At 33.2% G+C, this 17,566-nt stretch overlaps 2 protein-coding genes across 3 annotated transcripts; both read right to left on the bottom strand.

Annotated features, from left to right (window-relative positions):
* Positions 1 to 1,884: 1,884 nt before the first annotated feature.
* LOC124837206 (alpha-mannosidase-like) lies at positions 1,885 to 10,805 on the bottom strand. Of its 2 annotated transcripts, XM_047312511.2 has the most exons (28): positions 10,279 to 10,804; positions 10,111 to 10,194; positions 9,932 to 10,020; positions 9,588 to 9,762; positions 8,271 to 8,483; positions 8,103 to 8,174; positions 7,820 to 7,933; positions 7,613 to 7,713; positions 7,428 to 7,521; positions 7,155 to 7,322; positions 6,957 to 7,046; positions 6,642 to 6,707; positions 6,509 to 6,565; positions 6,212 to 6,431; positions 5,407 to 5,540; positions 5,017 to 5,082; positions 4,869 to 4,928; positions 4,568 to 4,639; positions 3,998 to 4,045; positions 3,762 to 3,881; positions 3,600 to 3,665; positions 3,287 to 3,399; positions 3,118 to 3,208; positions 2,804 to 2,914; positions 2,626 to 2,721; positions 2,510 to 2,557; positions 2,319 to 2,387; positions 1,885 to 2,159 (listed from the first exon to the last, which is right to left on the bottom strand). In XM_047312511.2, exons 1-28 carry the CDS (start codon positions 10,489 to 10,491, stop codon positions 1,953 to 1,955), a joined length of 3,057 nt encoding a protein of 1,018 aa, XP_047168467.2. In that variant the 5' UTR covers positions 10,492 to 10,804; the 3' UTR covers positions 1,885 to 1,952. The 2 variants fall into 2 exon arrangements, with proteins under 2 accessions (XP_047168467.2, XP_087960707.1); XM_088104581.1 differs by having other exon boundaries at positions 10,111 to 10,805.
* Positions 10,806 to 12,076: 1,271 nt separating this feature from the next.
* Positions 12,077 to 16,647, bottom strand: LOC124837207 (26S proteasome non-ATPase regulatory subunit 4 homolog). The gene is made up of 10 exons (XM_047312512.2): positions 16,489 to 16,647; positions 16,242 to 16,355; positions 15,947 to 16,052; positions 15,594 to 15,708; positions 15,293 to 15,502; positions 14,778 to 15,090; positions 13,794 to 13,917; positions 13,397 to 13,500; positions 12,732 to 12,800; positions 12,077 to 12,342 (listed from the first exon to the last, which is right to left on the bottom strand). Exons 1-10 carry the CDS (start codon positions 16,498 to 16,500, stop codon positions 12,292 to 12,294), a joined length of 1,218 nt encoding a protein of 405 aa, XP_047168468.1. The 5' UTR covers positions 16,501 to 16,647; the 3' UTR covers positions 12,077 to 12,291.
* Positions 16,648 to 17,566: the final 919 nt, after the last annotated feature.

The following is a 17,566-nucleotide window of genomic DNA, read 5'->3' on the forward strand; positions in this document are numbered from 1 at the left end:
CCACATAAAATGCTCTTAACGCAAGGCATCGACTCATACAAAGCCACCAGATATATTAAGGTAATGACGGGTATGATACAACTCGGTCAAGGTTTGATACTTTTCGACCAAGGTTTGATACATCTTGGCTAAGGCTTGATACATCTCAGTCAAGGTATGATACATCTCGGTAAAGGCTTAAAGGTATGGGACAAGTACACCTCGGACAAGGATTGGCTAGCTTTGACAAAGTTGTAATTCATCATTTTAACGTTATATATAATCTAACAAAGTCTCTTATTTCCTTTTCATGTAATCATAATAAAAGAAAAACAACATCATGCCTCATCAAAATCGCATTGATAAACAAAAAAAAGAGTGTAATTTACCAAAACCACATCATCTTTATCCCAAGGAAAAACACCAAGACCTAATAATCAATAGGTTTACTTCCAAAGTATAAAAGGAACCTCTGCACACACTCATAGAAAAAAGCATCAATCACGAAGCAAAAACAAATCAATAATCTTAAAATGCTTAACTCACTTCTGCAACACCAAACACAATGGCTCAACACCTTACCCTTCTCCCCATAATAATATATTATAATACAACATCCATAGTACAATTAAGATGAATAATCAGAATGACAAATATCCAAGGGTTCTGATTGAAATAATTTTTTCATAAACTCTCATTAAAATCACAAGACGACACATACTCAAATAAAAGGAAAAGATCTAATTAACTCCTTTTATCTTGATTCATACTACTTCCCTTCCTTGATCAAAAGAACCTCTTTTCTCTACACCCACTAGCTCTCACAAATCTTTTAATAAGAAAAATATTTTTATCACGACACACTCACGTTTTTGCTTCTTTTTTTATGTGCATAGTTTGTTTCTTAACCTAATTTAATAAGGAGACACGTCTAACCCTAATTTCAAAGTGTTTATGTTCATTCTCCAAGCCTTGTAAATGCACCTTAATTAAAAAAAATAAAAATAAAATATATTTTAGTTCTGATTGATCCTTAATTAAAAATGAGCCTTTAAATATTTCATTTTAAATTTGTTGTGTTGTCTCATAGCATGTCACATCAATCTTAGAGTCCACTCTCCACTTGCTCATCAAATTAGGATTCAAAAATTTACCCACAAGGATTTATATCATCTTCATTCTTATATAGTCTTAACCTTCTCATCTTTAATTGATATGATTATATAACTATATGACAATATAACAAATAAATTTGTTTTTTTGGTGTGTATATGATAATATAGATTTCATTTATATATTAAATAAAACAATATTTGGATAATAAATGTAAATTGAATTTATTAGGAAGATATTTTCTATTGAAGATAAATAAGATGGTCAGCATAAATGTAAACTTTTTTTTTTAAAAGCGTAATGGAAAAAGCATTTCTAGATATTAAGGAAGCTTTTTGTAAAATTTGAAGAGCAAGTAAAACTTAAAGAAGAAAATTGCAAGAAAAGGAAAAATTAAGAAATGTAAATAAATGCAAGGTAAGCATTTGTTAATGGTAGAATATAAATTTGTATAGAAAATCATAAAGTAGGCGATGAGAACACAGATACTATTGTCTATACAGTACAACTTTAACTTCACATACAATATTTAAGAGGAATATTAATGCATCAATTACTTGATAATGAGTCATTTCACACTGTACAAATTGTTGAGAAAGTAAGATTAACTTACATGGATAATAAAGAGATAAGGTCTCCTTAATGTAAAATTTGTATATAATTTCGGGATAAACACACTTTTCATTTAAAAATTTATTATCCAAATATTTGATATATTACAGACTTTAGGAAAAAGGAGATAAAATATGGGATTTAGTTAGCCTTTTGCAATTAGAAATTGAAGACAAAAGATAGAAACATAAAACATGTTTATTTCACTGACAGAATTATTTCAATGTTTATGTCTTCAAATAAATTCATCAATGATGACTTGGGGTATTTGAAAGTTTCAATAGGAAAGTTCGTATTTCCATGGGGCCAAGCTCAACAACCAAATTATTGTTGACAGGGCCACCCCTAAGACCTTGAGGTTCTTGTCCATTGTCTCCTTCAACCTTCCATGTCATTTTCTTTATTTCTGACTTCTCTTGGTTAGCTGATAAACTTACCTCCTTCAACTCCTTTATCTGCATAATAAAACACCATCACACGTTACAACCAGAAAGACAGTTTTATAGCACAAAAGCAATCCAAATTATATGCTAATCTAAAAAAGTATGTGCTTCACAAAGACAAGAAAAATAGGAAAACCCTTTTTCTTTAGGGTGAAAAGAATATCTATGTACCGTTTTCTTGGCAATCAGCTTCTTCAATTCTACTTTGGTTAGAGTTGAATACTCAGCATCTTCACTTGGCTAATCACATCGAAAACATGAGAAAATACGATATTAAAACTTAGAGATATTACAGTATTGATCAAACTGAATTACACTAAAACATGTGAAGTTATACGTGATGAATACTTGTATAGACTAACCTCATATAGATGTGCCAAACGGAGAAGCACAACTCCACCATCCAACTCCTGCAAAAGAAATTTGTTTAGAGAGAGATAGTCAAAAGTTTTACAGATATCCTCAGCATTTGTTCTACCTCAAGAGTTATCAGAGCTACATTCGGGGGCAGGCTGTAATTTGGGTCCAGGATCGTTCCCTTGGTCCAATGTGAGGACTTCCAACTTTCCAAGTTCTGATCAGTAAACACCTCATAAGATATCATCAATATGTTGATGATTAGAAATTCATTAGTGCATGCAACTGTCATATCATACCTCATGTGTAAAAGCCAATAAGAATGGCGAATAGATTTCTTGACCAGTTGTACGGCGCCAGCGTGCACCAGCCCCAAGTTTGTCTATGCTGATATAATAATTTCCTCTGACCTGATATGACAGGGAAAAAAAAGATATACTTTACGTAGATAGAAGAAAGGAAAACATAGTCAATTTCTACTTTCTAGCTTTTCTAGCAAGTTGGTCAAAGAGAGCATTTCAATTCATACCCAAAAGCAAAACTGAATTTGTCACTCAATCAATTAATAAAGAGGATGCAAAGAAATATAAGTCAATTGATGAGATTGCCATACTGTTAGTCCTTCACATGTTTTGTTATTGTTCACGCAAACTTGTTCATCAAGTGCTTCCCCAACTCCTCGACCATCATCGTGAAGAATACGCCTTGAGTGGTAAAAATTATGTTAACATTTTGTTTGCAGTAAAATACTACTGATTTAGACTAAAAGACAGATTTAATACCTATGAAGCATCAATTCCACCTCACCATCTTTGATGCTAGCCCCACCAGTGGCACGATCAACTAAGACTGAGAACTCAGATTTCTTATCCTTGGTATAAATTCCAAGATTGAGCTGGACAGAGAAAAAAACAAATAGAATAGTTCTATATAAATTTCATCAACATTGTAGAAACCTATCAACTTTGGAGCAACAGAACTAACATATGCTACTCCCTCAAATTCTTCTATTTAATTTTCCAGTCTCGCAGGCCCTAACATTATCTACAATTAAAACCTGAAATCCTAATGAAATTAAGAGTTAAAGAATTTTACTGGGTAATAGTTTCCTGCAACTGGTTGAGTTACTTGAAGGGGCCAATCATCCCTATGATCTCGAACCTGCATGACAGTTTTAAGGGTCATATAAGTCAATGCTGCGATTATTTTCTCCCTAGAGCATTTCATTATAAAGAGAGAAAAAATGTATAAAATTACTCGTTTGAGAAAATCTCTGCCGTTGGAATCAGTATAAAACTCCTTGTTTGTGACCATATTTGCTGTCATTCTTGTGATCACCTCTTTTCCAACTCCATCATCAGTAGGAATTGGACCAATCTTCGTAAATAAACTCAGGTCAGAACCTTATTATTTGCTATTTAACGACTCCAGCCTACGGAATCCATGTTAGGCCAATTACCATAAACTTCATAAGACCAGACAATCCAACTTACAGTGAATTCGACTTCAGCGTGGTCTTTATCTTTGTAAAGCCTAGTAACCTAAAAGGTAAATAAACAAATAGTAAGAAAAGGTTATTCAAGACAAAGCAGAGGCATTCAAATATTCAATTAAAGTATCATTTACAATGAATTGGACATCTGTCATAATCTATAACTTAATGAGCTGAAAGCAAAGAAATGAGCTGCAACTTTTCCACTGCAACGCTTTTTCTTTTCCTTCAGGCAATTTGTAGTAATTGATTATTGAATCACTCAAAATTATAGTATAAAAATTAGTTCTAAATGTCATCAATCCAGATAATTGGATAAGGTTCCTGCCTTCCAGTCCTGAATGCATTCACTCCATTAAAGATCTAGATTGTGTAGCACTTAATTGCCTCACTAAAACGAAGCCAAGAAACACTAATTCTCAGCCTCCACTGTTGTATCTTGAAATTCATAAATTTATTACAACATAGAATATATGGGACTAGACAATATAAGTTAAACAAAAAGCACAATCTTTAAAAGACTCTGAATCTTTTTGCATCCTAGACTTAATAATTCTGCTGAGGTACTTACCTGATAAATCCAAGAGCTAAATTTCTGATGAACTTCATCAACTAGTGGTCCGCGGATTACCTTGGCGGGCACCTACACATCAAATAAATTAAAAGGCAAATATAGAGACTATAGATGTAGTATTAGAAATACAAAAATCTTAGAAGGACATTGAAAAGCATGTAGTATAGAAAATAGCAAACCATGATACTATGTTAGAATTTTTTGTGAATATCTTGTTGTCCATTTAGAGTTCATATAAAGAATTCTATTTTATATAAAACTAATCTCAGATGTTACTAGATTCATGGAAAGAACTTACTGATCTTGAAATGATAGTTGGAGGGGATCCATTAGGCCGGAATATATACGCACCAGAAGCCTGTGGAAGAAATCACACCATTGACGCATACATTGTACTAATTTAATTTGTTATTGGAGTGAGTTGTATGTTCAAATAAATCACACACCTGAGGATCACTATCACCCTCACTGGATCCATAATAGAGGTAGCTTTGCTGAATAGGTATATCAACCTGGGAAAATTTTGAAAATAGTGAAATACTCTCCATCACACCCTTAGAAATATGTCAGGATATGAAATCAATAAAACTAAAATATAAGAAAATATGATTTGAACATGCTATTGCTATACATTACTTTTTTGCATATGAATTCAATAGAATATATTTTCAAGAATGCACAAAATATAGCATGACGATAAACGGTCATGAGTAGGAACTTCTGTTGAATAAATAGTGATTGTGTCAAAATAAATAAATAAATGATCATGGAATATGACAATTTGAAGTTCAATGAGTGGGAAATACTGTGCTGTATGAACTTTGCAAAATACGTACTCCAGTTCTAGAATTATACATCCTTTTGAGTTGCCCAGAGGTTGAGGAAAAGGACATCTTTAAATTTCCGGGCCCAATGACAATGGTGTCACCTCTCTGACTGCCGAGGTTAGATAGGTTTTTTGTTTTGGACCCTTGTAAATTGAAACAACAAAAAAGCATGCTTAGTACTAAAAACTAATAAATTTAATTAGAATGCACTAGCTAGCAGCGTTATGCTACCATCTAATAACTAATGTCCATGCAGGTTATTTTGTCAGCTTTTATGATACTTATCTCAAAAGTTAAACTAAAAATGATATTTAATTGGTTGGTACATCATATAAATACTTTTCAGCACGATAATGGAACTAAAAATAGGAGTTTTGCATGGAGCTTGTGATGCACTTATCCAAATGGATCTTGGTTAGACATAGACTTCTCAACAGAACCTGATATATGTACACTAAAATTAAGCCTAACAGACAATTAGTCCAATACAAAGAAAGAAAAATTGCCCTTTAACGTTCTCTCTCCTAACTAAAGCAATGACTTTCCAAAGGTTGTCAAACATGACTTATGTTTCACCAAATGCATTGGAACATATCATCAGGTCCAAATGCTGTTAATGGGTGATCCAAATCACAGCACTTCCACCTAGTGTTACTTTGAGAGATAAATGGTGTGGTCACAAGGCAAACCTTATATGGAGGTCACAAGGCAACCTTTACCACTGAACCACGACTCAGAAGGTAAAATAGTGTGGTCAAAAAGAAAAAATAAATGGTTAGTACACTTAGACAATGAGAGAAAAGTGGAAGTGCACCTGTTCCCGTTGCTTTAGAAATGAAGTACGTGCTCCATCCAAGTGGAGGTACTGACGCCTGAAACAGAAGCCAGTACTTTGGGGCTTGTTTTGGTGACACCCCCAAATAAGCCTTTACATAGAAATTTCTTAAATTTGCTGTAACATCATCCACATCCACATATTGTACTTCAATATTATTGCCCAGAGAGTCTTGGACAACAAGATGAGCATCATTAACCTAATGCAAATGCCACCTTTAGATAACATTGGAATCAATATGTATTATGACGTTGCAAGTAAATGACATGTACTCACTGGTATTTTGACGATATCAGTACGTTTCCATCCAAGTGGATTATACACCACAACTACCTGGAAATAATTATTATTAACACATGATAGACAAAATTTAACCAGAACTCCTTATCAAAGCTTAAGAAAATGTTACCAAACTCTTAGCGTCTGGAATGTTATCTTCTGTAGGAGGGCAGTAACTGATATTTAACAATTGACACTGCCAAAAGATCCAACAGTAATGAGAAAAAAAAAATTAAAGAATCAAGAATATGACAAACTACACAATCTCCGTATACAAAATAAACAAATCACGTTAAACAAGTCTTGTAGATATATCTATCTTTAGCTGAAAGCCTGGAGCATTGACAGAAATGTCTTCGACATTTTTTTGGCAATACATTTGGACAAGAGTAACAAATATCAAACATAGAGAAACACTGCTTTTTCTTTGAAATTGAGACTTTACCTGGGCAAAAGCCGATGCAGGTGCTGAACATTGACCACTTGATTTCTTACTAGTAAGACAAGCCAAAGTAGAACTAACAACTGCTTCAGCCTATAAGAAAACATTGTTTTTTTGGAAACATTAACTAGATAAACGAATCCAACCAGGACACAAAATATATGGTCAAATTTAAAATTTGGACAATTTCTAATTCCTGACCTCAGAGATTCCAATAGCCAGTCGTTTGGCATAGTCATTGGTTGTATGCTGTTTGGCAGTGCCACTGACAGCATCATGATGTTGTGCAATTCCTAGAGCATCTCCAAGACCGAAAGTATTGTATTTAGCTGATTGCTTTCCAGCAAAAAATTCAAGTTGACGCGTTGCCTGCATCAAAATTTAAGCAATGTCTCGTATTTAACTAGAACACTTGGGTGCAAATAAGAAAAAAAATCCATCCAATTTTATTTTGTTTAGTACATAGTATTATACCAAATAGTATCCACTTGTCATCCTAACATATCGCTTTAAGGCAGGGCGACTCGTGAAATAGCCAGTCCAATAAGCATTAGCACTATCAGCATACCTATATATATAAGAAATAATCAGGAAATGTGCATAAGTGGTTGAGATAATAAGCTAGTTTGCAAGGAAAACAATAGCATGTATATCCTTACGGGAAGTAATCATCAGTTTTCAGTGGCCAAGTTTGATTAGCAGCATTTTTGGCATTGGTGTAAATAGATGGAGTGGAATACAAAGCATTTACTCTACCATCCTGAAGATTTAAAACACAGGGAAGCATGCATTTGCTCTCAGCGTAATATGATCAAACAATACGTGTATAAAAATCATTAGCTGGGAGATGTATTATGATTCATCACCTTATTAACATAATGAATTAGTTTATCCATTTGCTTGAACCAAGACTCTGCATATTGGTACTGGAAATCATCACCCATTGTCCACATTATATGGTTTGTCCTCGTCACATTTGCCTAAATTAACCACAAGCAAAGCTAATTGGTATATGAAATGAGAACCTCAGTTTCAAGAGTCATATTCAAAATTTGTGACTTCCTCATTCCCACTACAATGATACACTCGTTAATCACTATAGGGAAATTCCCACTCTAATGACAAAATTCTATGATGGAATGAGATTACTTGGGTAGTGGAAGCTTCAATAAAGTCTTTGACACGTTGTTCAACGTTGTAGTCAAAAAGAAGAGGATCATCCTGCATATGTAAAAGTGAAGTTAAATACATAAGGCATTATGTGCATATCAAAATATGCAAAATAGCATCAGCATTTTAGGTGTTGAGTGTTGGAACCTGCACTGGAACAACATTAACATCAGCATTATTGACTTCAAAGTTGAAACCATTTGGAGCACTGTAATGAACAGGGAAAGCATTGGCAAAAATCTGAGCAGAAGAACCAAATGTTTTGGAGGCACGCCAAACAACTTCAAGAGACTTATCAGCTTTGCGCTTAGCTCTGTCTTGATAATCAATTCTTGCAAAATGTACAGAATCAAACCCAAGCTGCATGCAATGCCAAATTAAAACTGATTATTTCTTTTTTCATTCATTAGTAGTCACAATTATGCAATTAATATGGAAGCACAATTCATTTTAGATAAAACGCAAAGTATCCCTACACATTATTAAATCATGGGTTAAGAACATAAACAAGATCATGAGAAGTTGAAATATATTACAAAAACTAACTTATACATTTTATTTTCATAGTACTTTTTTACTTCATTTTAAATTCTTCTACAGTAATAAATCAAGTAAAATTTTGTAAAACAAAAATATCATGACATATTCCAAAACTAAAAAGGTTTAGATGTACCCTGCCCATGGTTTTACTTTCTCAATATAAAAACCAGCCAACCAAATGCCAACTTAGTATACAATCTTCTAATAATAACAGTAAATAAAAATAATATAGTACGCTCTCTACAATAAATAATAAAAAAGCTTATTTACATTTAAATTATTTTATAAATTTAGATATTTTTTTGTAAAGTTTTTATCAAAAGAATTATTCTATTAAATATTTAAAATATTTGTATTTTTACCTAAGTATTTTATTATTTGATTTTGTAGTTAAAAAAGTACATAGTTATTATTTTTATCTTCTTATCTTTAATTTGTTTATTATTTTATGTCTTTCTTTCTACTTTTTTCGAATTCTGTGGTTAACTTGCTTTTTCAAAGGAAAAGGGTGACTTAATTAATAAATTGAATCGGATTAAAGAAGGATTAAAGAAAGGAGTGAGTTACTCACTACGTTAGAAATAAATAAAAAAGGCAACTGCCATGTCATTCCATTAACAATCACAAAATATTTATACGAAAACAAAAGATAAATAAAAAATATAAAAATTAATTAAAAATGTTCAAATTTATAAGATATTTAAAACTTAATTAAATATACTAAAGTTTAAATTTAGATAAGTTAAACTAAAGTTTCAAGACCCAGAAAAAAAAAACATTTACCAAAGCAAATTACACAATTTTCATAGTTCATCCTTAATTTGTACAGTGTTTTTATAAGTCTGTTCAGCATCATTCTGTTTGTTTCTTCTGTCTGAAAAATAGAGAAAAATGAACGAAATGGGCGATTCATAATGGAGGTACCTCAGCTCCAAGAAGGTAAGCCTGCACAGCAGAGTGTCCAAATGGATCAATCTGCCATCCAACGGTGGGAGTCTTGTTAAACTCATCCTTGATAAATCGATGGCCCAAAGTGGTTTGATCAATCATGTCTATGTAGTGAGTTGCAGCTTCATCGTGCATGCACCAACCACCGTTTCTGCCGACAAAAACACGTCATAACACACATCTGCAACAAGATTCCCCAATCTTTGTCTCTCACACAAAAACACACACGTGCTGGACCCCACAAAAAAGATCCAAAAAAAAGCTCTAGTTTTTAGAAAGACGAATGTAGATAAAAAGTAAAGCATAAATCTGTCACGTACATGATCTCTAGCTGCCCCGCATTCACAAGCTTTCTCATTTCTTCTTGTGTTTCTGGACTTTGTTCTACCCACCACCGATGGAAAAAGGCCTGACATTTATCACCATTTACCCGATCAAACCAAACCTATTATGTCCAATTAACAACAAAGGCACCAAAACCTGACAGATTTCGTTTTACCATTTCGGCAAACACAAACTTTCTATTTGGGTCTTTCTGAAGAGATACGACCACCGAGTCCAGCACATTCTCAACGCATGCCCCCTGTTTCATCGAACTGTGAAGTTCAGCTAGTGGAGAATTATATATATGCTCAAAACGAACACAAATGAATGTTATGTTTCTAACCTGGATACTGTTGTTTGATCCGACGTAGTACTGATCAACGGTTTTGAGCCAACCAACATCATCATGGGAGTGTGGAACCAGGTGAACATTCAATTTTCCTGGAGCAATAGCAGCCCCTGTATTGTACCTGATGTATTTGGCAGAAACTAGTGTGGCACAGAAGGAAAGCCATAGAAAAGCAGAGAGAGTTTGTGCAACTAAAGTAGTTCCCATTTTGCAGAGTGTGAGGATTATGGCATTGAAGGGATACTAAAGGAAAAGGAGCTTTGAATGACCCAACAAATAAAGTAATGATTGGTCCATGCCTAAGAATGCCGGCCCTGGAAACTATGTAGTGGAATAGGCTGATTAATTAATTTCTATCTCTTTAACTTATCTATCAGACGTATTTCAAAATTTGGATTTCACTACTTTCTAGATTTTTGTTTTATCTTCACTCTGTATAAGTTTGAGATCGAATTTTGGGTGTTTCATCCATGCTTACAAACCCTGTTTCATTGTTTATTTCGTTATGATCTGGATTCAACCATTGCTCTACTCACGTGCTTTACTGGCTGCACATATACATCATCATTGGAAAACTACTTCAAAAATTTACTGAGTTTATTGTCAATTACAAACTGCTGTCTGCGGTACTCAGACATAAAAGAGATCAAATTACGTTTACTTGTATTAGAAGTATTTAGAAGATTAAGTTGTGTTTAAAAAAACGAAAAAACTATCATAAAATGCATTATTTGGACAGGAAATTTGAATTAATTTATAAGAATAATTACAATTACATTAAATTTAACCTATTGCAAAGCTTTTTTACATATAGTTATCACTAAAGTTCTTCTGTTGTCATACAAATCAATGTTATTTTAAGTTAAAATAAATTAGATTTTTTTGACAACTTCAACCATATGTTAAACCCAAATTTTGTATTAACATCATCATATATTAATTTCAATTGATGTCATTTAAGACTATTTTATTTTCTACAATTAACTGTTAGAAAATAAGTTAGAGTTATTTCTTAATTAATATTAATCAAAGTTTTCTCAACATTGACATGATTAATCTTTCAATGAGTGTCGACTAAGCTTTTTTTTTCTTTTAGATACGGCTCAAGAGACTAATTTTTAGTTGGTTTAAATCAAACCTTTTTACTCCATATTGATATAAATTAGTTTTTATTTCACATTGTTAAGATTATTTATCTATCAATCCAATCCAGTTTTCAATGGATCTTTATCATGATTTCTCGCGACTGTTTTTCAGTTGCAGTTTGTAATAGCTAATTTTGATTAATGTCTCTCTAAATTTAAAGTAATAAAATTTGTACTTGATAGTAATTAGAATACTTCATTCAAACAAGACAATTAGTATTTAATATTGTCTGAACATTTAAAAGATTAAACAACTTAAAATGGAAGTAATTTAAAGGAACATATTTAAATTTCCTGAAAATCTGTAAAATTCCCTGACCAGGTTAAAGTGATATCAAGTGTTTTATTTCCACTTTCATAATTTATATGTTCTTAAATTAATAATTAAAGATGGTTTACTTATTAAAACCATTCAATTAAGAATACAGGTTTACACAATCCTTTTTGCTTGGTATTCACGTCACTTAAAAAATAAATTCACTTGCCCAATCCGTTCAGCTGTCGATGATTGGACAACATTTGACAGAGATGTAAATTTTATAATAAATTTGTTTATATTGATGGGTTATGCGTTGTACTACGAAATGCCACATTTCAACGTTAAGCATAAACTTTCAAACTAAAATAAATATATGCAAATAAGAAAGGAAAGGAAACCGTGTACTCGATTCTGCAATGTTTTAAAATGAAGTATTCCTTAATAAACCCCCATTGACAATATGCTCTACTCAACCATCCATTCGAGAAATATATGCGTTTCAATCAGCAGGGTAATAACACCCCAAGTAAAATCACTTTCCAACATGCTATTATAAGCCTACCAGAGGAACACAAATAAAACGGCGATGAGACTCGATCAACATTACTTTTTCTCCTCTTCATTTGGTGGCTTGTCTTCATTCTTCTGCTGAGGCTGATTGACAGCACAATCAAGAAATTGTTATTAGGACAGGAATGTACCAAAACTGTTTGAATGTTAATTAGTTATTTGTAGTACTGAGCATAATGGTGTTCATATATCACTCGTATAAAATTATATTTGGTCAATTAAATATTATATTTCCACCTACACGTATAAATTTTTTCATTTAGTGGAAACTGTTGTATTTTAATCGGCCATTTTTTAACCACGTTTCCCCCTTCTCTTCATCGAACAGGGAAAAACAGATACAATATCGAACAAACAAATATTGATCAAAGATATAATGACCCAATTTGCTCGTCGAACATGAATAAATTTTTCCACCAAAATTAGTAAGGACAAAAGAGAATACAGATTATTCTTCATAGAAGAAAACCTACCTCAGACTGATTTTGCATAGAAGCCAGTAAATCTTTGACCGATGGATCATTTGGGTCAACCCCGGGAAGCTGCAGAAGCAAATCATTTTATTAATACATTTATGGTATGATAAAAGCCAAGAACGAACAGAATAACTAGGTATGTATTATTTAACAGATTATGCAGTAAAATAGTGATGAGCTGATAGCTCTACAGCAAACCAAGTAATCCCAGAGTCATAGACTCCTCCAGAGAGTAACCTCCTCCAAAAGGAACCACAATTCCTCCCCCCTCCAACAAACTCTCCCTCTCTCTCATATACCAAAATCCCACATAATAGGGATTTCTTACACGACATCCCCATTTCCTAACTAACTTCTCACTCCTTCCCCACTTGACCCCACTTTCTTTTTCCTGGTATACACATTCCATATTCTGGGCCTAACTACCCCGTCTACAATCGTTCCTTGTTAAGTAACAGGCCCACGCTCACTTCTCACGTATGACCCCTATTTGGAGTCCTATCATGGTATGCCAGTTTCTGATATTTTTGAATCGTATCAGTTAAAAAGATGTGGAGGCTTTGTATTTTAGCTTCAATGATTGCAAGTCCAGTTTTGAATGACGCCAAACCAAACAAGCATTAAAAGAACAAGATGGAAATTTTCAGGATCTATAGACATACCGATGCAAGGATAGAAGATACAAAGGACTGATCTGCTAACAATTTACTGACGTCAGACTGGCTTGCCGAGTCCTTTGACCTATCTTCTACTGACAATTGGAGAGCTACAATAAAAAGACAAGAACTCGATGTGATCAGGACAACAACTAATGCTTTCCTGTAAATTCTATCAGATGCAAATGGACTCCAGAACAAGTTGTCATTAAAAAGAGAGAGAGAATATGATTATACATGATTAAACAAAGCTAAATCATTGATACCTCAAAACAGACGGAGAAAAAATAGCCACATCCTCAAACGTTTTCTCAGTTCCAGAACCAAATCAATCATCAATCAACATAATGAGAAAACACCCCACCCATGTTTAAACACATAACTACTAAGCGTAAAAACTCACCTAGAGCCAGCTCAGGATCATCAGCAGCTGCTTCAGACATATCTGTATCTCTCACATCATGGGTAATAGCAGGATCGTCCATTGACATTGCAAGAGCCTGCTGTAGAAGTGCATTTTCATCGTCCTGTTTTCAATTGAAAATAAGCTCATGCATATCACATACTATTATCGGACACTCATTTGTGGGAAGGATGAAAATAAAACGAGAGAACTCATTTGTGGCAAGCAGAAGCAAACTATTTGGGGTGGAAGACAAGAACATACTCACACCAGCTAGCTAAACAGATTTGTTGCCAATCAAGTTGAAATGCAGCTAGAAAAGCAACATGTTGCTAGACACAAGTTAGCCAAACAGACAGTACTCATCACAGCATTTAGAATGCAATGATAGAATCCAAAAGAGCTGCTTTAGTTTAAACTAACAGAAAATGCTTACAAAGATTAGGTTTCTAGTGAGCCAGTGGAAAGCACGGTATAGGGAAAACAAAATGCAAAAAATAGTAAAATTGGACATAATTATAATACATTATAAGATACCAAAACAAGATGCTGCGATTATCAACTGAGCAATTATGACGCTATGGAGTATATGTTCTCTGATTAAATTCACTTGAGTGATCAAGTAGAACCCAGCCACAGTCACACTTGAGTCGCTAGCACTGAACAACGGCAAAGGTATGCTTTAGACTCTCAGTTAACAACTAGCTCCCACACTCCACAATTTTTTTTTAAGTTTCACTTACACCACCTAACAAAAAAGAAAATGATCCTGTACAACTAAGGACACTTTAGCTCTAATATCAACCTTTAAAAGAGTCAAACCATGTACATACTGGTAATGAAAAGTAAACACTATAGGACAAAATAATTATAGCAGATCGTCCTATAAACTACTTGAATGAATTTAGATAATTGATTTTCTAATTCAAATAAGCAAATGAAAAAACAAGCAAAAAACATGCTAAAATAACAAATTGCACCAACCGTCAAATCAGTTTTCTTATTATTGCCTTCAGAAGCTCCTGCACTGGCACCCTCGGTCATAGTTGTATCCTGTGGACTAGCCTTCTGCTCATCACCTTTATCCTGTTTGGAAGCATCCTCTGCAGCTTTTTTTGCAGCTGCTTCCTGTCTAGCTCTCTCTTCTTCCATTGAAACTCTTAAAGCAAGAGCTAGTTCAGGGTCCAAGTTCGGATCTACACCAAACTCAAATCCAGATACACCGCCTGCTGCAGCAGCTGCGGCAGCTGCTGCAAAACCACTTCCACCTTCCCCGTCACCAGTAAAAATAGGAGTACTGCCACAAGAGTCCAATGTTTTAAAAAAGAAAATGCCCAAGAGTCCACAATACAAACTATTCTATCAGAGCCAGAAGAAAATGGACAGAATTGAAAAGAAGTACGGGTACTTAAATCAATAACTTCTCTATTACTAACTGGGAATTCAGTTCAAATGGGAAGACTGGGTGAAAAGGAAATAAAGAAATAAACCCAACAAACCTTATTAGTACATCAGAAAGAGCATTCGGACCAGATGGAACATGGACGATGTGGCTGGTATCATTATTGTTAACAGCGGAGAGGAGTGCTTCCAACTTCTCATTCTTTCCTTCATCTTCTTCGCCAAAATTGACAATGTCAAGTGCTACACTGTTCTTTTTCAATTTTCTACCAATCATCTCCAACATTTTCTTCTCATGTTTAATGGGACTAAAAAGCATTAAATTAGATAATTGGAGACAATATAGTCAGCAACAGACAAAACAATTTAAAATAACACAGAAGAACCGATTAATCACACCTTCCAGCAAAGACAATAATCCTTTGCTGCTGCTTCTTGTTCTGCCTATGCTTAAGAGCCAATTGTGCCACCTGAATGCCCGCAGCTAGGTTCATCTCACCACCTATTTCTAGTCCTAAAGCAGGAAACGAAAAACAAGGAAAGCATCAACCCTTACGTCAACAGAAGAATTAAATCATAATAACATGTCCGAGCAAATTTGTTGCAATGCGTTCGATATTTTCCGAAATAAGTTCCATACACATCAGTTGTAATAACAGGCACCTCTATAACACAGAAATTACACACACCATTCTACAACATGCAAAATTCAAATGTCACTTAATCCATATACTTAAAAAAAAAACACTGACCATGCATGCAAGCTAAGATCTTGCCCAAATCACTGGTAGGGGTGACCAAGACACGAACGCCCTTCCCTGCCATTGTGAGAACTCCCACCGTATTTTCTGGATTAGACTAAATAAGCAAAAGAAAAAAAAAAATCAGCACAAATTGAACCCTACTGCAATTTCCTAAACCTTACAATAATTCTCAAAGTCCTAGTCTGAAACACAAAAATATCTGACACATTTTATTTTTCTACTGACAGTAGCAGTCACAGATAATAGCAGTGTTAAGCAACGACAAACAGGCTTGACTTTCCACCTGGGTTTTGGCACCGCAAATAAGATTGACGGCGTCCGCTTGGGCTTGAAATCGAGAAGGAGAGTAATCTCCATTACGCATCCATTCCGAATTGTCAATACAGATCATGGTGGCCTATTATTACGAACACAGAAAAGGAATTGCAATCAGTAATAAAAACACGATCGAATGAAGAAACCCTAATTGATTATATTAAAGGGATAGTGATGGCAACATTAAAATTAATACGAAGGAGAAAGGGATTTACCTCGAGCACCATCGTTGGAGATTCAGAAACTAAAAATGGAATTTATGCAGAAAAAATTAGGAAGGGAGCAATGTATCGTACGAAAAAGAAAGGAACTCAAGTTTACTTGCAGAAGAGGTTGTATGTGACCCTAATAATATAACCCTCGATTCTTTCCAAGAAAAATTCGATTGCCACGTAACGGGGAAATGAAGGTCAAAAACTGTACTAGCTCAAGCTCTTTCAAGGATAAAACAATTAAATCCAATTTCATAAATATGTAAACTTTTAGTCAAGAAAATGTATAATAATACTTGTTTACTGATCATGTTTATTAAAACAACAAACTCTACTTTATATTATCGATAAAAATATAATAACATTAATTATTTGTAGTTAGATGCACATTAACAAAAATTATGAGGAATAAAAATATATCAACTAAAGTTGACATATTTTTAAATATAAAATATAATCAAATTTAACTTGAGGGTTAAAAATTATTTAATAAATATAAAGAGAAAATACATGGTAAGAAATTACATGAAATGAATGTGGAGATTTAATTTCTTTGATATTTTTATAAAAGAAAAGTTTTGCATATGTTTGATTATCTTAGTTGAAAATTTTATTGACATATTATTAGTTATAAATTGAAAAATAGTTCTTGAAATTTTTTGTTAAATTATTAAAATATAAGTGTTTATATATATATATATATATATATATATATATATATATATATATATATATATATATATAACACAAGATAAACTATAAAATAAAATATGCGAATTGAAAAAGTTTAATTGAAGGAAAGTATCAGACAAACTAGAAAAGTGAATTACATTAAAAAAATGACACTAAGATTATTATTCGTTGCCAACTAAATTTACTTAAGAAAACATAAAATGTGAATGGAAGAAAGATTATTAACTATCGACGGGATATTATTTACTTTTATGATTATGACAAAAATATGATTTATAATGGATAAATATTATCATAATTACTGTAAATAAATATGATTCATAATTCTTAAATAAAAAATTACAGTTAAAATTTATCAAAATGGTTTTCATGAATGAAAGCCCTTTAT

Source organism: Vigna umbellata, chromosome 1, assembly GCF_029865625.1.
Source record: "Vigna umbellata cultivar VRB3 chromosome 1, Vumbellata_1.0, whole genome shotgun sequence".
NCBI classification, from domain to species: Eukaryota; Viridiplantae; Streptophyta; class Magnoliopsida; order Fabales; family Fabaceae; genus Vigna; species Vigna umbellata.